This window comes from Chlorocebus sabaeus, chromosome 8, assembly GCF_047675955.1.
Source record: "Chlorocebus sabaeus isolate Y175 chromosome 8, mChlSab1.0.hap1, whole genome shotgun sequence".
Lineage (NCBI taxonomy): Eukaryota > Metazoa > Chordata > Mammalia > Primates > Cercopithecidae > Chlorocebus > Chlorocebus sabaeus.
The window spans coordinates 111877193-111900974 of NC_132911.1; the positions used below are offsets into that span (position 1 = coordinate 111877193).

A 23782-nucleotide genomic window follows, 5' to 3' on the forward strand; every position below is an offset into this window, starting at 1 on the left:
TGTGGTTATAAGAACTTTAAGTAAAATATTAAGACCTAAAATATAACTTAATAAAATAAGCAAGTAGAATAACTTCAAAACTTAAAGTAACCCCCAATGGGAAATTATATTAATGTATGCTCCAACATGTTTATCATACACATTCAAAATATTACTTCCATACTTTGTTTTTATCTAAAATTGAAAACTGGTCCAAGAATTATTTTACAACAGCTTTTAAATTTCAGACACATACCATAGCTGATAAAACAATTCAGCTATACTAAATTAAACCCCAACACAATAATCTTTTTTGACAGATGTTGCATACTTTATGGTAAACAGATTTGTAGCTTATCCTACAGATCAATAAGGTTGTATAAAAACATATAGAACATATTTAATATACATTTTTATAAAGCTATCACATGTGCTTACAGGCATTTAGTCAGGAAATCTATTAACAGAGAATGTTCCAAATTACAAATGGAAAGAGTTATTTAATAAACAATTATAGGTTTTATAATACTATTTTCAGCATTTGAAATGTGTCCTTTGGTGGAAGAAAAAGAAGATATCCTTTCCCCTCCCTCAAAAGACAAAACATCAAATAACTTTAAACTAATTAGAGGCAAAAACAAGCCAGCATAAACTAGTGAATGGAATAATTTGCCATAGTTAGTATTCAGTGGAAAAAAGTCTAGTTTGGGCCTTAAAGATATTCCATGTAGAGAGTTATCAGGATTCACTGACCCTATCTAATTTTCTTTCCATTGTTCTCCAATGCAGAGTGACTACAGAGATTGATATGGACATATTTTTAATAATGTGTAATTTCACGCATGAAATTTTGAAATTTCCAAAAATTACAAATATTTTCAATAATTCGTAATTTTATATTTGTCCACTTATTTAGTATCTGCTTCTTCCTCTGGATTTTAAGCTCTTTGAAAGAGTACTCACTACTTTCTACCCTGTGTTTGGCCAAAAGAGGCACTCACTAACATCTCTAATGTTTTCTTTGGAGAGTTGTACTACTAGATAGGTCGTTATTAATTAATTATACCTTAATCATGATACATAGCATATTTGCTGTTTAGGAAGCTGAATACTAACGTTTAGAAAAGTTTTGCTTATTCTCAAAGTAATAAAAATACAGGAATGGAGAACAAATGAGTAGTTGCCAGAAATTAAGGAGAGGGTGGCAGGGAAGGGGGTACCACTATAAAAGAGCGGCTTGAAGGATCCTTGTGATAGAAATAATCTATATTTTGAATGTATCAACATCAACATCTTGGCTGCTATATTTTACTGTGGTTTTGCAAGATGTTACTAATGGGAGAAACTGAGTAAAGGACACAGGGGGTCTGTTTATCATTTCGTACAACTGATACATAATCATCTCGAAATAAACAGTTTAACCTTTTTTTTTTTTTTAAGCCAGATCTTGCATCAAAGTCACTTAGAGGACCTTTTTCAAAACACAGTCTCTGGGGTCTGCCTCCAGAAAATGATTTTAATGGTTAGGCTCAGTCATCTAGTATTTCTGTTTATTACTTTTTACAGTTTCCCATTTGATTCTAATATGCTGTCAGTACTATCAAATCACTCATTTACAGCAATGATTCCCCAAGGCTGACTGCAAAAGAATCACCTGAGAAGCTTTAATCCCAGATTCTCAATGCCTACATCGCAGAGATTTTGATTCAGAAGGTCTGGGATAAAAGCAGGAAATCTATTATTTTTAAGCTTAAATTCTTGTTGTTTTACTTCTCCAGATGATTTCAATGTACAACTAGGTTTAAAACCTCTAGATTAAAGTATTTTTTTTTTCCTGTATATTGTTTAAAGGTAGTTTTTAGCTCTGTTGGTCATTATCACGGATTACAAATCCTTGAAGTCCAAATTAAAATGTTTGCTGTATTTATAAAATCCCAACATAAATACTTATTATTTCCAGCCACTGTCTTTCTTCTTTTTTTTTTTTTTATTATACTTTAAGTTCTAAGGTACATGTGTACAACGTGCAGGTCTGTTACATATGTATACATGTGCCATGTTGGTGTGCTGCACCTGTTAACTTGTCGTTTACATTAGGTGTATCTCCTAATGCTATCCCTCCCTCCTCCCCCAACCTCACGACAGGCCCTGGTGTGTGATGTTCCCCACCCTGTGTCCAAGTGTTCTCATTGTTCAATTCCCACCTATGAGTGAGAACATGTGGGGTTTGGTTTTCTGTCCTTGTGTCAGTTTGCTCAGAATGATGGTTTCTAGATTAATCCACGTTCCTACAAAGGACATGAACTCATCCTTTTTTTATGGCTGCATAGTATTCCACGGTGTATATGTGCCACATTTTCTTAATCCAGTCTATCATTGATGGACATTTGGGTTGATTCCAAGTCTTTGCTATTATAAACAGTGCCACAATAAGCATACGTGTGCATGTGTCTTTATAGCAGCATGATTTATAATCCTTGGGGATATGCCCAGTAATGGGATGGCTGGGTTAAATGGTATTTCTGGTATCACCACACTGTCTTCCACAATGGTTGAACTAGTTTACAGTTCCACCAACAGTGTAAAAGTGTTCCTATTTCTCCACATCCTCTCTAGCACCTGTTGTTTCCTGACTTTTTAATGATCACCATTCTAACTGGTATGACATGATATTTCATTGTGGTTCTGATTTGCATTTCTCTGATGGCCAGTGATGATGAGCATTTTTTCATGTGTTTGTTGGCTGCATAAATGTCTTCTTTTGAGAAGTGTCTGTTCATATCCTTTGCCCACTTTTTGATGGAGTTGTTTGATTTTTTCTTGTAAATCTGTTTGAGTTCTTTGCAGATTCTGGGTATTAGCCCTTCATCAGATGGGTAGATTGTACAAATTTTCTCCCATTCTGTAGGCTGCCTGTTCACTATGATGGTATTTTCTTTTGTCCAGCCACTGTCTTTCTAACCCATTAAAGCATCCTTAAAAACACGAAGAAGCTTATCTTCTTAATTCATTATACAATAAAGGTATTGAATTATTGATTTTTTCACTCCATTACTTTAGCAGGGTGTAATCACATGCCTAAAAACTTGGTGACCTAATGCAGTGGTTTTGGATTCTGGCTGTGCTTCGGAATAACCACCCTCAAGATACAGCACAGCAGCCCTGCTGCAAATCATAGCACAGCCTACTCAATAAATCTGATTCAAAGGTTTAGGGTGGCTACAGGGAGTTTATAAAACAAACTCTACAAAGATTCTGAAACACAGAGTTAAACTGACTTAGGGTTTTCAACTTTATCCTCTGGCTCAACTGATACACTAAATGACAAATTAATCTAAACCTGACATTTCTAAAAATGTAAGTTGTTCACAATATAAAAGAATTTACAGTGAGGTACAGTACAATGAATGTCAGACACCTTTAGTGTAGGCTCTATCAAGACCTAGTTTAATGTCCTTGAGCCTTAAATTTCCTGGCTACAAAACAAGGCAGTTGTTCTGAGTCAGTGTTTTGTAAAATTGTGTTCCAAAGAGGTGTCTTCGTAGTCAGGAGAGAAGCTGAACAGAGCTGTAAGATAGGCAAGGTGAATGGGTTCTGCTTTAATCTGCTTATATACATATATAAATACATATATTCCAGAGCGAGACTCCGTCTCAAAATAAATAAATACATACATACATACATACATACATACATACATATATTCATATATATGATACTGCATTTGAAAATAAGTCCCACTGTCACACACATAGAGATTTGAAAGCCATGCTTCAAGATCTTGAAATGTGAGCCATCTTTGAAGTATGCCATACTGAACACAAACACATTTTCATATATAAAACATTTCCATCACCACAGAAAATTCTACAGAAAAGTCCTTCACCTGAAAAGTAACTGTTGTTGGATTATAAGATCCCTAAGATTGCTTTCAGATTGAAAATTCTACCATAGTATTTGAAAAAACACTGGGTGCAAGTGGCTCACGCCTGTAATCCCAGCACTCTGGGAGGCCAAGGCAGGCAGATCACTTGAGGCCAAGAGTTCAACACAAACCTGGCCAACATGGTGAAACCCCATCTCTACTAAAAGTACAAAAATTAGCTGGGCATGGTGGCACATGCCTGTAATCTCAGCTACTTGGGAGGCTGAGGCACGAGAATCTCTTGAACCCAGGAGGCAGATGTTGCAGTGAGCAGAAATCGTATCACTGTACTCAACAGTGCAGGACTGTGTCTCCAAAAAAAAGAAAAGAAAAACACACATTATTGATCCATGTGCTCTTAATCATCTTAGTAAAACATGGAAAAAAAAAACTGAAGAACTGAAGTGAAAGAAAATGCTACTACTAGAAAAAAAAAATATTTTTGGACTCTGGAAAGCCACTAGGACTTTAGTTTGAAAATGCTTTCTAGATTTTTGTCTAGCATAAAACTACAGAGATTAAGAAAATAATAAAAATCTACATGAAGAAAAGTTTGAAAAATTCTTAGGTAATGTCATATAAAGGTATATAGAAACATTCCCACTCTATTAACTTCTTTGAGCTGCACATCTCTCTTCAGTAAGGAGGACACATACTTAATCTATGTTCCTGTTAAAATATAACAAACCAAATCCCAAGAAAGAAAATAATGAATCTATGGTTGCAGAGTTAAAGGAAAAGAGCTAGAACAAATCTTATTGATAGTACCTTGGAAGCAAACATCAAAGCAGACAAGCATTATCACTGACAAAAATGCCAAGTTCACTAATACAAAGAACAGAAGAAATTTACTTAACAAATATTCATATTGTATACTCACACTATACTGTACAAAGCATATTAGGTGCTACAAAGTTAGTATGCTAGGTGCTAAAGACACAAAAAAAAAGGGTCAGCTTTCAAAAGGCCCACAACAGGGGTAGTAGTTACATCAGTCCTGGACCAAAAAACACCCAAATGACCATATTCTAATGAGAAATGGAGAAAATTCTATAAGGGAAACCAAAATACTAACATCCCTCTTTCACAAGCCCTACTTACAAACCTTAAAAACAAAGAACAATGCAAGAATTTGGTTACTACTGTCCACCGGAGCCCCACATATGATATACCTACCTCTTTATTTCACAACCAATTACATTATTAGGAATTTTCATGTAATTTATAAGAGAATCAGGTTTAAAAAATTCTGTCTGCAAGCTATAGTAAAGTGCTAATAAAACTGTGAAGGCAAGGATTCAATTCCCACAGGAAAAAATCCCATGATTGTACTATACTTCTAACTCTGGACAACCACTTCAATGGACAACCCACTAAAATTAAGCAAAACAAGTACGGCTAAGCAAAAACAAATGGCATTAAAGAAAAAGAATTTGTCTTATGCACAATTCCTCAGAAGCAAACACCAAAGTAGTAGGTTTTTAAACATTTATGTTTGACTTCCTCTGTGCCCAAAGGGTACTAGTCATTTTTCAAACTCTAATGTGTATAATTTATTTCTAATAGGTTATGTACATTTCACAATTTTTACCCAAAAATTTTCTCACAAAACAGAGGAAATTACAACTAAAATTCACCATAATTTTTCCATCTTTCAACATTTTAAGATGTCATAGGAGTTTACTATAGGAGAAGTCAAATATGTAATTAAATTATACAAACTAAACAGAAAGGATTACCAAATATAGTGGTCTTTCAAAAGAATTCCCAATTCAATGGGTATCTCCTTCTTTGTACTGCTGCTGAAAACCATTTTAGAAATGTTTACTTCACTTTTCTCCTTATGTAAAGGCACAACAGTATTTACTCTTCAATAAGGTAACTGACAATCATATATTGTCTTCAACTTAGTATTTTGAAAAATTACGCCACTCAAGCTAAAACTATTTGAGCCTGTAGCAAAATTTAGGTTTTTAAGTAATTTCATCAAATTGTTTCACTGTTCTTCCGAAAGCAAAGAGAAATAAGAATCCAATTAACTGGAATTCTATTAAGTGTAAATTCACAATAAATGGAAATTTTCAGGAATTTTAAAGTAGAAAATCCAAATCAAATCAGTGTTCTTACTTAATGCTGATACACTGGTGGATGCGACAGAAAGTCTCAAATATGAAGAGACGGGCATTTTCAATGAAATCCTCAAGACAAGCCACCAAGAAGAAGTCATTCACAAGCACCTATATGTACAAATACAACAAAAATTAATGACGAAATGTGAACCAAATACTTTGTCTGCTTTATTTTTCCATTCTAATGAGTTTTATACCACAGCACTTTCTAGAATACTGTGTTCAAATCTTTAATGATTTAAATAAGTAGTAAAAGACTACTACAAGATAAAGACCTAAAAACTGCAATGTTTCTGATAACTTTAAGTAATAAAGTAGCCTTCAGACAATAAAGTTTGGTACTATCCATTATTCTACATAAATGCTCTGCAGATAATATATCTCTTCCAGCTATTTAAAATAGTTATAAATGGACTAAAGCCCTGAGTATTTCTGTAATATTAAGTAGACTTAGAAATTAGAAAGGAAAAGAATGCAAAAGGTGGCTACTATTCCACAGATGGTGTAATTAAAAATATTTTAATTTCAAAAACAGCAACCAAGTGCCCTCTAGGTCTCTTAACAGCAAAACCTAAACACTTAGCATAATAAATATACACCAATATTTACCTTAATAATGCAACATATGACTACAAAAAAACCACCAATTAACATATATGATAATAACATATTAACATATTGAATTCTAATTTTCTATTCCATCTAATGTTTGAAAATCATCAGGGAGGCCGGGCATGGTGGCTGACGCCTGTAATCCCAGCACTTTGGGAGGCCCAGGCGGGAGAATCACGAGATCAGGAGATTGAGACCATCCTGGCTAACATGGTGAAACCCCGCCTCTACTAAAAATGCAAAAAATTAGCCAGGCAAGGTGGCGGGTGCCTGTAGTCCCAGCTACTTGGGAGGCTGAGGCAGGAGAATGTTGTGAACCTGGGAGGCGGAGCTTGCAGTGAGCCGAGATCGCGCCACTGCACTCCAGCCTGGGTGACAGAGCGAGACTCCATTTCAAAAAAAAATAAAAAAGAAACAAAATCATCAGTGAATGGATATTTGCATGATCATTTTTTTCCTTAGAGAAATAAGATCTTTGTCAACAAATTGCCCATTTTGTGCCAAAATTCTAGTTCCAAGGATGAAACTGATGACTAGTAACTTGTGAATCTGGTAAATGCGACTACATTTAGCAGTTAGAATTCTTAGTTTGGTTTCTTAAAACTTGTAACTAATTATTCAAAACAACTATAATCTAACTCTTCCACAGTTGTTCTAAAGGTACTTTAATTTCTACTAAACAACGAGACACTGCCGTTATAAAATTCATAAGTACAATGAATTGCCTGGTTTATCACAAATGTTAAATACAACCATGGAAAATATTCTAAAGATAAGCCCACCTATGAATCAAAATTAAAAACACAGTTGTTACCTGCAATTCAAAGTGACCTTGCCTGTACATATGAAATATTAAAAACATTTATTCATTCGAGATAAGACATGAAATTATGAATATATCTGTGAATTTACCCCCAATGTTTTAACAAACACCCCTCACAAAAGAGATAAACACATGGCAACAACATTTAAAAAGTCATCACTTTAGCACATTCCATTTTAAGATTAATAAACATAAGCCATTTAAGTCATTTTAAGGTTAATAAATATGAGCCATTTAGGCCTTTTTAAGATTAATAAACATATTTGTTATAATTACTTCATTATTTTAAGGAAGACAGTGCAAGATTACAATATCCAAAAATTTAAGAACAGTGTTAGTTTATAAGTAAAAATTCTTACTTACTGATTCACATTCCCTCAGCTTTTTCTGAGCCCCATCGAAGTCAAAGTTAACATATAAACATTCAACAAATTCTGTAATTGGGTCTTTATATGTGTAAGACTCCTGTAAAAATAAGTCAATGGTCAAGGTAAGTCTGATTCAACACCGTTTAGCAGATTGCCCCAGAATATCCCAATCTTCTTGGTTTCTCCTTCCTTACCATTAATTTCTAGCCAAATTACCTAGCATCTTCTCGAAGCAATTGTTCCTATCCTGATTCCAGACCACACCTTAAGCTTATAATGTCTTTCAAACCAAGTTCTCTAAAGTCTCATCCTAGAAGCATTCTGAAAGCTTTCGAATTCCCCTACTACCAAGTCTCCCTTAGTCAATAAACAGTAATAACCTTCCCAAGCATAAGGATATTCATTCCCTACCGAATGACAATAACTTCTTTGTATTTAATTCACTCTTAAATAAATATTTATTTTTCTAATCTATGGGTTTTGCTGACAAGCTCACTAAATATCAATCAGCATGGCTGCCTGAACCTTTTCCCCAATTTGGGGTCTACTGAAACTGTATTGTATATAAAGTTCACCCATCTAGAATTATACAGGTAATGACCCCCCAATTTCAGGTTCCAGATTTTCTTCACTCTTTGCAATAAGAGAAACACATATACATAATGTATATTAAGTGTTCATCTAGCAGACAGTAATAATCATTCCCACCACATCCAACTTGTGTATCTTGGACTTAAGGAAAACAAAAGCGCATTTGAGGCTCTTCTCTTTTCTAAACTTCATGTATTCCTCACCTATTTTTAAAAACATTTTTACCTTAAGAACTAAGTCTTACTTTAGAAAAAGAGGTTAGACCTAAAGATTAGGTACTTTAAAAAAAAACAATATATATTTCAGTTTTACCTGCTGAATAACTTTAACTAGGTCTTTTAGAACCTGCCGACGTTTCCGAACATCCTTGTTTGTTATGACTGCTGTAGTCAAATAGCGAAGAATGTGTGGACACATTGTCTGAATTGCATTAAGATATCTAAGAAAAAAATATAAAAGTTATTTAATAACTTACCCAGGATGAGTTAAAGAAAACTCTCAAAGCAGGTCATTAGATTGTACTATTACACTAGCCTAAGACTGCAAACACATAATGAGTATTATAAGAAAATCTCCTCCAAGGAAATTTAAAAACAGAATCCAGTTTCAAGAATCCAAATGAGGAGAATGCCAGCCACTATTTCTTTAATATGGGGTGAGATGGAAGACTCAATCAAGAGGCTAATTATCCTATTACTATTTTTGAGTAACAGGATTTTGGAAGGCTCATTGACATGCTATCAGTCTGTTGCAAAAGGCACTAAGTGACGACTTTCATTCACCTATTAGAAAAAAATGTGTGAAAACCTATGTGCAAAGCACTCATACTAATCAGAAAATCAGGCATTTCAATAATTCAGAGGATGAAAGACTGGAAGTAATAGGGAGAAGGAATATTACAATATTACAAGGCACTGGTTAAAGTGGTAGCAGTAGGAATTAGGAAGGAATAGATGTCAGGTAAACATTAACAGGGTCTTGGCTAATATTTAGCAAATCTTGCTGTTGTGATGATCAACATGGGACAATGCCCTGTAATTAGGTGTTTACCCTTGTTTCTCCTGCTTAATTTCCTCAAAAAGCTCCCTATTTATTTACCCAATAAATATTAGTTTAGCACCTCTGAGTGTCAGACACTATACCTATCTCAGAATTATCTGTCAATAAAGTCCATTTCTCTTAGGTGAATATTCAAGCCCCAAATCACCCATCCAGCTCCATCTCCCATCACACTACCATTGACAGCTTCCTCTTTCTTCAAGTTCACTCCACACAGATTGGTCTCCCAAACGCATACCCCGAAAGCCTAAATCTTAGCCATCCTTCAAGGTCCAGCTTCAATACCTTATCTTCTAAGTTCCCCCAGGCAATGATGAATACATCTGCATTTTATTTTATTACAAATTCCCACAAAATGTTGTTTAAACTCTTTAGAGGACCCTAGAATCGAACACTTAATACTATGTAGTCCCACTCAGCCACCCTGAATGCCCTCTAAATGAGGCAAAGTATAAAAAGAATATCCACTCAAGAATAAATAAGTTCTAGGAAAAGACACCAAAAACAAACTGGTTGAATGACATCATCTGAAAAATTAAGCTCCAGTTTCAAATGAAAATTTTTTAATTGCAATGCTCATTTATAACAATTACTTCCCTTGCCAGAGCTCATGTACAAACACAGGAAAGCATGATTGTTTTTTCTTACTATCAGTTTCAAAGTAAGTAATTTTATTTATTTATTTATTTTATTTATTGATTTTTTTGAGACAAAGTCTCACTCTGTCTCCCAGGCTGGAGTGCAGTGGCACCATCTCAGTTCACTGAAACCTCCGCTTCCCAGATTCAAGAGATTCTCCTGCCTCAGCCTCCCGAGTAGCTGGAAATACAGGCGCACACCACCACACCTGGCTAACTTTTGGCCATGTTGGCCAGGCTGGTCTCGAACTGCTGAGTCATAAGTGCTGGGATTACAGGCGTAAGCCACTGCGCCAAGACGAAGTAGGTCATTTTAGTGCGCATTTAGACTAATCATAAATTTATCTAAAATCAATTTATACACAAATCGTTCTATAAGTTTGTTGCATAGCGTGTTATTTTTACTTATCCTAAGTTATACTATTATACCATATACATCTTAATTATTTTTACTGGAGGATTCCTTATTTGGGAAATCTATTCTTTGTTTATGTGAGCGTATTTCAGAAGCCAGCAAAATTTTTGTAAAGAACTAGATAGTAAACACTTTTTGGCTTTGTGGGCAAGAGGCAAAATTCAGAATAGTATGCTAGATACTTCTATAAAAAGAGAGGAAACAAATTTCCAAAATATAGGTCTACTAATGAGACCAATGGAATTCTTTCACTGGGAATAATTTTGCTCAATTAACTTCAAATTTAGAGGTTCATATCATTAAAAAGTATTGCAAATGTTTTTCTGATAATGTAATCTGTAACGAGATTTTCCATATTTAGTCCTTGAAAACGTAAAAACAGCCAGGTGCCATGACTCATGCCTATAATCCCAACACTTTGGGAGGCCAAGGTGAGAGGACTGCTTGAGCCCAGGAGTTCAAGACCAGCCTGGGCAACATAGTGAAACCCTGTCTCTACAAAAAAAAAAAAAAAATTGAGGTGGAGGATCACCTGAGCTCAGGAGGTCGAGATTGCAATAAGCTATTAACTGCACCACTGCACTTCCAACCTGGGTGACACAGCCAGTCCCCGCCTCAAAAAAAAAAAAAAAAAAAAAAAAAGAAAGAAAGAAAGAAAGAAAAAGAGAGAAGAAAAAAGAAAATGTAGGCGGGGCATGGTGGCTCATGTCTGTAATCCCAGTGCTTTGGGAGGCCAAGGTGGGTGGATCACTTGAGGTCAGGAGTTTGACTTCAGCCTGGCCAACATGGTGAAACCCCGTCACTAGTAAAAATACAAAAATTACCCAAGTGTGGAGGCAGGCACCTGTATGTAATCCCTGCTACTTGGGAGGCTGAGGCAAGATAATTACTTGAACCCGGGAAGCAGAGGTTGCAATGAGCTAAGATGGCGCCACTGCACTCCAGCCTGGACGACAGAGCAAGACTCCATCTCCAAAAAAAAAAAAGAAAATGTAAAAACATGCACAGGCACTAGTAAATGCTGACATCAAACACTAACTGACAAGTATATTATTTCAATTGAGCACATTTAGAAAGACATGTGCAATTCTATTATATTGGTGTTATCTTTTAGCGTGTCATTACATTGCAAATTAATCACTTTCAGTTCAAATTTTGAAATACAGAAATTTCCTTTGTGCTTGCAATGAGGTCTAAAACTTTCTGCAACTCTAATTTGAGCTTGGAAATGTATCTGCTACAATCCTATTTAGGAATGAAGGTCTCCCTTTGTGTTTTAATTTCTGACAGAACATAAAATGTGTAAAGCAGTTGGCTTTTTATTACTTATAATTCATACCATGTTGTCACTGAAATGACTTTACTACAATATAAATTCTACATATAAACATTTTTGTAATTTTAGGTGGAACAGACTAAGAAACATTGTCAAGTTTGCTGCAAAAGTTAACCTTCAGAGCCATTCAGTGTTTGTTAGCAGGTTGGGGGCAGTTTCAATCTCTCCCTGGAGCAACATACTCTCAATATGCTCAACTCAGAGCAACTGTTCTCACTGAAAAGTTAATAGTTTTAAACAAGTTTATTTCACTTGACAGATTTCTCTGGCTGCTAAAATCAAAACATGTTTTAACTGGATCACCACTGGTAAATGACTTTCCTTACTTGGTTAATAAAAGTAGGCTGAGTTGGGAGGAAGGATCATCTGAGCCCAGGGAGTGAGTGAGCTGAGGCTGCAGTAAACCAAGATTCCACCACTGCACTCCAGACTGGGCGACAGAGCAAGACATGGACCAGACAGGACAGGACAGGACAGGACAGGATGAAAAGAAAAAGAAAAAGAACAGGAAAAGAAAAGGGAAAAGAAAGGAAAGGAAAGGAAAGAAAGAAAAGAACCCCTCAGAAACTTAACTTTAAAAAAAATTTTTAGCGCAGGTTCTCATTCTGTCACCCAGCCTGAAGCGCAGTGACATGATCATCAGTCAGTCTCCCAGGCTCAAGTGATCCTCCTGCCTTAGCCTAAGTGATGGGGCTATGGGCATGAGGCACTGCTCTGGGCTAGAAACTTACCTTTGAAGCCTCACTTTCACTCAGTTTTGTGAAAAAATTCTGCTGGGATCTAATATTCCATTTTTAAAACTTACAATTTTTCTGACAGTTGCTTTCCTGTCAATTTGAGAACATGTGACAGTTGTGATAAGCGATTATCCAGTGAGGCGGATGTATATTATTAGCTTACCTACAACGTTTAGTACTTTGCTTTGTAATTCCTACAATAAAATTCTCCACTGTGCTTTATAATCACATTTGAAGTTCACTTCTCTGTTTTGACAGGGTAAATATACACTGGTAATACGATAACATATAAATAAAATGTTGCAGTGTGACAATATGGGGCATGAGAAACACTGTCCAGGTATAACTGGCATCACTTGGATTTGTAGTAAACTGAGAAGAGTATGAAGTGGCAAAAGTGCAATATATCATCTCTGTCTCAACTACTCAAGTCTACCATTAGAGTTCAAAAGCAGCCAGACTACACACACACACACACACACACACACACACACACACACACACAAAGAGCGAGAAAGTGGCTGTTTTCCAATAAAAAGTTATAAACACTAAAATTGAAATTTCATGTCATTTTCACATAACAAGATATTATTATTCTTTTCACATTCTTTTAGCCAGTTAAAATATAAAAGCCATTCTAGACTACCAGACATATAAAAACAGGTTACGGGCCAGATTTTAGCCCATGGTCTATAGTTTGCAGATCCTTGGTATACAGTATCAGGCTCCAGGTGTTTTTACTTTTTAGAGATGGAATCTGACTCTGTCTCCTAGGCTACCGTGCAGTGTTACAGTCATAGTTCACTACAGCCTTTAACTCCTGGACTCAAACCATCCTCCTGCCCCAACCTCCCAGGTAGTTGGGACCACAGGAGTGAACCACAATGCCCAATTAATTTCTAAAAAAGTGTTCTAGAGATAGGTCTCACTATGTTACCCAGGCAGGCTTCAAACTCCTGGCTTCAAGTGACCTTCCTGTCCCAGCCTTCCAAGTAGCTGGGATTATAGGGAGGAGCTACCATGACCAGGGCAGACTCCCTACCTTACAGGGCAAAAGTGATCCATCCTGTGTATATACATCTAGGTGTGTATGCATCTATATATAGATAAGGAGAGGAAGGAATAGGAGTGGAGATTAGAGATGATTTTGTTATCTCAATTCACATTCTTGAAGGATCAGCAATTATAAATTTGTTTCAAACATGAGCAAAACCACAGGTATATATGTTAACAGTTAGTCTACCAATGACCAATGTGCTCTTTTGTTTTACTTCCCTGGCTTATCTCTCCTCTCTGTCCAACCAAATTTAAGACAGATCAATTTTTATCTTCAAGGACTGGATGTTTCTAACTTCTCCAGTATTTGGCATGTACAATACCACTGTATGTACTTATTAGACACGCTCTTGTATTACTTATTATGTTACTAGTTTGAATTCTAAGCTGTGTAACAGCAGGCTATACTTCTCATAGTTTTGAAATCAAATTTTATTAGATTTTTTTTTTCTTTTAAATAACAGACTCAGTATTTGTGTTGTGAAGTGGTATTTCAAGCTAGGTAAGTAAAATGTTTTAGTTTATTTTTTCATTCTAGCACAATTCTTCCCCAACTGTACAGCTTTATGGGAGTTTTCCTACAGTGTTTCATAATTGGAAGTCAGAAAATTTAATAATCAAAACATAAAATATACCACCAAATTTTAATACTTAAGTATCTACTGTATGTTACAAGAATATGAAAAATGACAACTCTGTCTGTAAGTATGCTTACAAGTTGGGGAGATGAAGCTATTATAAGTTTTGTTTATTTTAACAGCTTTAAGCAATTAAACATCAAGTACAAGCTAAACAAAATACACTGAAATGACTTCACGAAGGAAGTAAATCTGAGCTGGACCTCAAAAACAGATAGGCTTTGGACAAGAAAGAACAAAAAGGGAAGTGCATTTCATGAAGGCGAGGCTTTAAAAAGAGAAAAACAAAAACACAGGTAGGACACTAAGTAGACCTTCAGAAGATTTCCAGATGAGGACCTTGGAGGTCATCTTGAGTGAGCTAAAGCAGGTAAAATACCTGCATGAAAAAGAGTTTTCTTACCAGGAACTAATTAGAAAATATAAGGAAAATAACAGCAGGAAAAGTCTGACAGTACAAATTTTACACATCATATAGTGGATTGGTTAATAGTAAAACTTGAAATTTCTTAGAAAATTTGTATTATTTTTATTTAGAAAACAAAATACTGCATCTTTCTTTCTACAAGTGGAGAGTAACAGGGCATTGTATTACAAATGGATTCTTTTTCCTAACAGCATCTACATTTAGTGGCAAAGCCTCATCTCCGATAGCCTGTGAACACTGCTCTATCTTACACCTGCTACTTTATCTTATATATTATGTTACATTTAAAAGTTCAATACTTTTCAAATGTGTAAATCATCTCCATTTTAGATTCAGAATAAATTATGGCAGAAATGGTAATACACGTGACGTAAGAGACTTTAACCTGCACTGGTATCTAAACTTTAATTTTAAGGACAAACATATACATGATCTCTAAAGTACTTTTATATTAAAAAATAAAAAGTATGGCTGAGTGCGGTGGCTCACACCTGTAATCCCAGCACTTTGGAAGGCCGAGGCGGGTGGATCATGAGGTCAGGAGATCGAGACCATCCTGGCTAACATAGTGAAACTCTTGTCTCTACTAAAAATACAAAAATTAGCCGGCCGCGGTGGCAGGCGCCTGTAGTCCCAGCAACTCGGGAGGCTGAGGCAGGAGAATGGCGTGAACCTGGGAGGAAGAGCTTACAGTGAGCAGAGATCGTACCACTGCACTTCAGCCTGGGCGACAGTGAGACTCTGTCTCAAAAATAAAATAAAATTTAATTTAAAAAAAAGGTATGCGATTTACAATCTACGTATAATATCCATCAAACATGCAATCAACCAACCACCTACTGTGCTGTAAAAAATTAAAACTACATTTTTCATAAATCTTTAACAGAGACAACTGAAAAACACATACTGATTATAGACATACAAATGCAAATTACACACAATCTCAACAGTAAGTAGCTCTCCCATTTCAAGAATATGAAGTCCAGGAAATGGATGATACAATGATTTGTCAAGTCAACTGGGTATACTTCCATTAGGGAAAAAGTCAGAATCAAGCAAAAATCAAAATCAGACAAGACGACTTAACAAGACAGAAAATAAGACAGCAATCTGACCCTATAGCAAGTGAAACAGTAAACACGGTACTTTTGTAAACAACTAAAAGTCATCATACTACTGAGTAGTTTTCTTTTCCACAGGCTGTTTCTGTTCAAAGAAAATAGTTCCATAGGCATGATGGTTCTTACTGGGGCAATAAGAATGTTCTAAAACTGGCTTGTGATAGTTGTATCACTCAGTTAAGTTACTAAAAATTACTAAACTATAAATAAACTCTTCTTGGACTTTAGAGTAAATCAAAGCAGTGGCATCCAACTATACTAGTAATCCCTATATTTTTCACCACTACACTTTTGCAGTTTTAAAAAACACACAAAAAGTTTCAGCTATGTCCTTGAATCAGGTAGCACAAATTAATTTTTAAAAATTTCAACCCTTAAGTACTAATCTTTCCAGTCTTCCGTATGACTAAATGGCAAGTTTTCATAAAGTGCTTCTGCTGTGTATGCACTTCACTGTCTTGGTTGTCCTTAAGGAAAAGCACTTGTGCAACTGAGAAACAAGATAAACCAGCTGCTTTTCTAATAGAACACTATTTTTACTTGAAAGAATGGCAGACAAACCAAAGCTATTCAGACATTCAGACTTGGGAATTTGGCAGACATTTTCTAGAAAATGAAGTGAGCCTGTTCTTCAAGAAAAACAAATGATAAAAATTAGAGCTTTCAAGAAAAACTAGAATTTTGGAAAATTTGTATCAGCCACTGGGAGCTTGAAAGTTTTCCAATACTTAACCATTTCTATGGGTTTGATAGTGATGTTAATGAATGTGGTTTTTCTGGTGTTGTATAATGTCAACACACTGGAATACCTGCATAACTCACTGGACCAGTAAGTATTTCCCAAACCACCAATGAATGATACTATAAAATCATGCATGGGTGAAAGATCCATTCCAAGTGCAAGATAGCTCAATACAGTCTAGAATACCAGTATAGCTTAGGATCCCAAAAAGTTTAATGATATGGTTTCAGATTCTACATTACAAACAACCTTTTAAAAACTACTTTTTGTTGAGTTTTATTGTATCTGTACTTCTTATTGAGTTTTACTGTATCTTCAAAAAAGAATATTCACAATTATCGGAAAAGGATATTATTAATAAAACACACCTTTCTTTTCCAATTACATGTGTGAAGCTAGGTTTTTCATCTTACAGTTAAAACACATCACAACAGACTGCAAGAAAGCAGGCATGAAAACTCAGTTTTCAATTAACCCAGCAACTGAAGGCCTGCAAAAATGTAAAGCAATGTCACTCTTCTCAATGATTTTGTTTTTAAAGTTACTTTCATTAAAATTCTATTATGTGTTAAATCTAATCAATTTACCATTCACTAACGAGAAAATTTTTTATTTGTTTTGATTTTTAATACAGTTAAGTCCTTACTTAACATAATTGGCATGTTCTTGGAAGCTGCAACTTTAAAACCAAATAACACTCTTTCATTATGAAGCTGATGAGAAAAAAAAAAAGGTTTCATTATTCATTGTTTTGCTTACAGTTGCATTTTCCAAGAACCTAGAGACAATATTGAGGACTTACTGTATATACCAAGAGATAAAACCAATGCAAAGAAAATTACATTCAATAATTCTTTTTTTTTTGAGACAGAGCTTTGCTCTTGTTGCCCAGGCTGGGGTGCAATGGCGTGATCTAGGCTCACTGCAACATCTGCCTCCCAGGCTCAAGCAATTCTGCCTCGGCCTCCTGAGTAGTTGGAATTACAGGTGCCGACACCACGTGGGGCTAATTTTTGTATTTTCAGTAGAGATGGGATTTCACCATGTTGACCATGACTGGTCTCGAACTCCTGACCTCAGGTGATCCACCTGCCTCAGCCTTCCAAAGTGCTGAAATTACAGGCATGAGCCACTGCGCCTGGACTACATTCAATAATTCTTAATAGTGTAAATGGGTTCCAAGAACAAAATGTTTAAGAACCATTGGCTGGTAAAAATACTCCAAATATAATTTTAATGTCATTTTTCTCTTCCTTCCAAATATCCAGTGGCTTTTCAGTGTATATCTAATTAGAACGTTTAAGGAGGAAGGCTTTACTGGATGTTCAAATAGGGGTTTTTTTGCCCCACAGAGTGAGGATATATTCCCATATGCACACACTTTTTAAATACTGACCAATACATTCATCAGGACCCAGAATTCTTTTAATGGAATCATTTAAAAACAAAGCAAAACCCCTAGGATGCCTCCTTCAGTTAACCGATCTGATAATGCCACATACGGTATTTCAGATTTTGGAAGATACCAGCCAAGTGTATAGCATTTCGTTATGATTTAGAATTTTTATTATTTCATTTGTTATATGAAGCCATTTTCATTTTTACAAGATAAAACATAATGAAACTATAAAATCTTCATTTAGATGAACAAATAACAACAATATGAACTAAGAGTGTTAATGTAGGGCTGGGCCCAGTGGCTTATGCCTATAATCTCAGCACTTTGGGAGGCTGAGGCAGGTGAACTGCTTGAGCTCAGGAGTTTGAGATCAGCCTGGGCAACACAGTGAAACCCTGTCTTTACAAAATATAGAAAGATTAGCCAGGCATGGTGTCATGTGCCTGTAGTACCAGCTATTTGGGAGGCTGACGCAGGAGAATGGCTTGAGCCCAGGAGGTAGACGTTGCAGTCAGCTGAGATAGCGCCACTACACTCCAGTCTGGGCAACAGAGCCAGACATTATCTCAGAGAAAAAAAAAAAAAGTATTGCAAAATTTGCCCAATAATACAGTCAATACAATATAACTCATACCATGAAGTGATTGCTAAAATTGCTATTGTAATCTTAGGCTATATTAGTAAAAGCGTATTTACAAGTAATAGGAGCTAATATTGCCACTGTAATCTATAAAGTTTAGATGACAATCCTAGAATAAAATTTCAATTATGAAGATCTAGATTGAAAGAATATGAATAGAAATTATCTAAAAAGGCAATCAAAATACTAAAGGGTCTGAAAAACTATGTTACTTAATAAAACTAGAGATATTTAGCCTGAAGGAAGCAGAGAGGAGTAAAAAATTATCTTAAAACATCTAAAGAGTTTCCATGAAGCAGTCTTGTTTTCTGTCATTCCAAACAAACAAGAAATAATGGGCAGAAGTTTCAGAGGTATTTGAGTTCCACTGGAAGAGTAAAGTTTACAAATAATTTCTAGCTAACAAAAGAATGGTCTAGTTCATAAGCAGTGAATTTCTCATCACCAAAAGATTAAACAAAAGCTGGTTGACAGAGCAAAGATGATATAAAAAGATTTGCAGGATGCACATATTCCTTTCAAGTAGTATGGCCTAGAGCCTTATTTCTAAAACTTGGATGTTTACATGAGTTACCTGGGATCTTATTAAAATGCAAATTCTAATTTAGTTCTAGGGTGAGTCTTGAGATTCTACATGATGCCTATGCTGCTGGCCCAATGACCACACTTTAAATGGCTTAGGGTGCACTTTGTCAAACAATTTACTTAAGAGTCGCATGCTTTTCAATAACAAGCACATCTACTACATGAAGGAAAAAAAACAAAAAACAAAACAACAGGTGACAACAAATTCAAATGACAGAGAATTTTAATTTTAAACAATTCCATATAATTTTATCTAAACAGAGCCAAAATTACACAGTGAAATAACTTACTGTGGCTGATAAAGGAAGAGATCAATAATATTATCGCGACCTTTGGGGTGATTGAAGAAAACAAACAGAGACCAGTGAATGAGCCATGTTCTCTGTTGAAGAGACTGAAGTGGAGAACTCACAGACTAAAGGATTTAAAAATGTACACATAAAAAATATTAATATATAAGAAAGAGGCAGGACAAACATCACTAACTTCAAAACTGTAATTAAAAATGAGCCCTTCTAAGGCATGCACGAGGGTCATTATGATCAATGTCTGATCCCCTATGCCCTCTCTCTGCATGATCCTCGACATTCCAAATTATTACCGTTTGTAGAGACAGATTCAGTAACGTCCACTGAAGACGTTCTAATTTATAAACTCTAACAGAAGTTATAAATTATAATCATTTCAGAAAACATTTTAAAAGCAAGAATTAAACTGAACATTTCATAGTAAGTGGTTTAATTAGATAATTGTAGATGAAAACTGTCTTCTGCATAGGACTTTCAATAATAGCTGGCACTAACAGCATAGTGTCATTTTGACTGGCATAGAAAAAAAGGACACAGTAACTGTATAACAGAAATGAAGGCTACGTTTTTTTCTCCAAGAGCCAAAAGAAGTTTGACAATTTCGTTCAAGGAGAGTCAAACTAGTTAAGCCACTATGATTTTTGTAAGGTCAACAAAAGCTAATTTGAAATTTTTTTTTATTCCCAAAATGCATAGTGTTTTTCCTCATCAGAAAGGGTGAAGGATACACAGATATTTCAGACAATAACTGTGAAAAAGTCAAACTCACATTATTATCTATGGTCTCTTTTAACCGTGTAAGGTCTTCCATGGCTGCATCCCAATTCTGCATTAAGATTTCAGAGGCCAGCTTTCCCCAGAGTGAACTTAAAGCATTTCTATCTGTTGCTGGAACCTGTTTAAGAAACCATAATTAATTATATTGTGAATATTCTTGAAGAATAAACTTAATGTATGTTCTATACCCATGTATCCCTCTAGCCTACTAAAAGACCTATAGCTCTCTAAACAAAACTGTAGTTATCTAAGTCCTTATTGGATCACACTGGTTTGTTTCAAAAAACCTTTGCTAAAAATACTCAGGTCTTCAATATACAGTCTAGATAAGAAAATAAAAAATAACTTTTATAACTAGGAAACCGCAGCATCATCTTACTATAACCCACTTTAGATAATTTATACACAACTAATCAAATTTCAGGCACCTAAAACTTTAGAAACCAAGTTAGATTCATATGTAATTTGTCGCTAGAATGAAGATGTGGAAAATCAAGACTCGTGAGTCTCATTTACAATGTAATGAGAAATTATGTACAGAACCAAAAAATATTTCCAAATTGTGACACAAATGAAGTCAGTATGGAGAGAGGGAGACAGGGAAAAAAAAACAGGCCCACTGATCAACAATTAATAGTTACTGAAGGATTATGTACTGAGCAATACAAGTTGGTGTTCTCCTGTAATCCCAACAAAAACCCTCTTTTTTTTATTCCCATTTTCAAGAGGTGAACTAATACATAGAGTGTAACTTGCCCCAAATTACACTTTTAATCATGAAACCTATAAATTTTACACCACAGTCTTAACCCAAAAAAAGAGGGGACTAAGGGCCATCCCTACCTCTTCTATCCACAGTAAAACAGTCACAAACTCAAAACATTCATGATGACCAGGCTAATAACAATGAGCAAAGCTGGACTCCCTCAAAACAAAGCAGTAGAAGTAGGTAAACTGACTCTGAACCAATCAGATGTGCTAAAGCAGTAGAAACAAGTACGGGTAGTAGACGGGGAGCATCTCTACACCTCAAGATGAAATTTCAATTTTAATTTTTTACAGAAGCACTTTTACGTAATAGTATAAATATCAAGTAGATATCATAACTACAAGTTAAATTCTATGTGCAGGATCAGAAATCCGATCAAGAATTCTGTCTCTACCACTTAACAGCTAGTTTGTATTTTAGCTTCCTCACTGCAACATGGGGATAAAACCCACCTCAGTTGCATAGTTTAAGTGACATGAGACATACAGAGATTACAATTATCACCTGATACAGCGTAAGAACTTGGTAAATATGAGTTATTAAAATGATGATGAAAATCATCGCAGAGATAGGTATACATATTTACATATATTTACATATATATTTACATATGTAAATTTACATTTATCTATATACATATTTACAGATATACAATCTAAACACTGGGGACCACAATACAAACTCAGTCTATATTGAGATTCTTCCTTTCAAATGTACTAAATAACATTTGGCACACTCTAAGAGCAGGCAAATAACACAAGGACTAGATTTGTAAATTACATTTTGAAATGTATCCATGACACTCCTGGTTCTAGTTATTATCACAAAGTATATCCACAATACAACTTGTACATGTATATTCATAACACCATTATTTTTAATAGACAAAAACTAAAAGTAATCCAAATGTTCATCAATAGATGAATACATTAAAGAAACCATGGTAAATTCACAGAATGAAATACTACTGAGCAATAAATAAAATCTAACTTCTGATATACATGATAACACGAATAAATCTCAAAAACTTGCTGGTAAAAATAAGCCTAACACATACATAGTACATCATTCCACTTACATACATAAAATTCTAGAACAGGCAAAACTAATCTACAGGGACAGAAAGCAGGTCAATGGATGCCCAGGACCATGGGTGGAGTATGACCAGAAAAAGGGTCTTTCTGAGGTGACAGAAATATTCTTTATCTTGATTTAATGGTAGCCACACAAGTACACAAATGTTTCAAAATTCATTGAAAATTTAAAAACTGGTTTATCAAAATCCACAAAATAATTGTTCTAATTACAAAGGATAAAATGTTTAATTCTTATAAAAGACATCTGAATATTAAAATATATCATCAAGTCAAAGATGCCATCAATTTTAACATACATTTTTATTTTATGTTTCCAAAATGAAAAACCCAGTAAAGACACTTTCTGATTTCAGATGCTAAAATACGAAAAACTATGCTTGAATATCAGTATTAAATGCACAATTCTTACAGTGACATCACAACAGAGTACATCAGAGGGAAATTTTCAGTCAAGATCCTAATGCCTCCAAAAATTATCATTACTCATACTGTCTTAAGCCTCAAGGAAAAGTATTTTTAAATGAAGTGGTATACACAAACAGGAAATACATTTCACATCCTGAGGGAGGGAAAGATACAGCTCCAAAAATATAACAAATAGTCCTAGGAACTAAAATCACTTTTATTTCAAAGAGCTGCTGAATAAGGGAATGGGATATATTATGAAGCCAGAGCAAAGGCCACAATGAAGGAAAATTTTAATAAAATAATCAATAGTGCTAATTACTTTTAAAGCAAAAGTTTTCAAAAATTCCCACCAAACCAGTTTCGTCATTTTCACAACCAAACAGAAGTTTCACAAAGAACAGAATGTACCTGAACAATCCTCAATGTATTCTAAAATCCACAAGTCTTTTTCACAACCAAAGAAGTTTCACAACCAAATAGTGTACCTGAACAATCCTCAATGTATTCTAAAATCCACAAGTCTTTTTCTTTTTTTTTTAAAGGGCAGATTCTAGGGTCACACAGCTTTAATTTATACAACACTGACCTACAATAGGTCATTTGGAGAGTCAAATTCTAATCTCAGATCATAGTTACAATGGCTCTTTCATAGCTTATGTTTCCCTAACCATAGATTTAAAATAACCACCAGAAAAGTATTTAGAAATAAAAAAAGGCCACTGCAAAAACTAAAATTAATTAACTAAAGTAAAACACTGACATTTTTCATCCCAAATCCAAACAAGATTTTTAGATTTGCTATTAACAAAACCTCAAACAAATACACAGATCTTATGGTAGTAGCTATCTAAATCAAAAGAAAAAGATATCTATTCTTTTAAGCTTGGCACTGTTAGCCTGCCAACATGCCAATAGGAAGCAACAAACTCTCACCTAACACAAATGTTTTGTGGCGCAAGACAGGACAAAAATTAAAAAATGAATTGAACGTAACTTCTCAGAATTTCCAGTAACTCTATGTTGACTGTTCTTGATGTAAAACATACTAATTTAGTGTTTATATCACAGTATTCAATCACTTAATCAAAGTATCATTTGAGTTCCAGCACGAGATTTGTTAGGGGCAATGCAAAAGTTTAAAACCAACCCCCTAATTTTTTAAAAACAGGGAATTAACTTGTATCTTCATATTTTAAAAAAGTA

The 23782-nt window shown here is 34.9% G+C and overlaps 1 protein-coding gene across 2 annotated transcripts in view; it reads right to left on the reverse strand.

Annotated features, from left to right (window-relative positions):
• EIF3E (eukaryotic translation initiation factor 3 subunit E) overlaps positions 1-23782 on the reverse strand; it is a 45426-nt gene that overhangs the window by 6900 nt on the left and 14744 nt on the right. For both annotated transcript variants that reach the window (XM_008001352.3, XM_008001354.3), the window contains 5 exons: positions 20298-20423; positions 19511-19635; positions 8740-8866; positions 7832-7933; positions 6032-6141 (listed from right to left, as the gene is read on the reverse strand). In XM_008001352.3, the coding sequence (XP_007999543.3) occupies positions 6032-6141; positions 7832-7933; positions 8740-8866; positions 19511-19635; positions 20298-20423 (590 nt within the window). The remainder of the gene's footprint in view (positions 1-6031; positions 6142-7831; positions 7934-8739; positions 8867-19510; positions 19636-20297; positions 20424-23782) is intronic.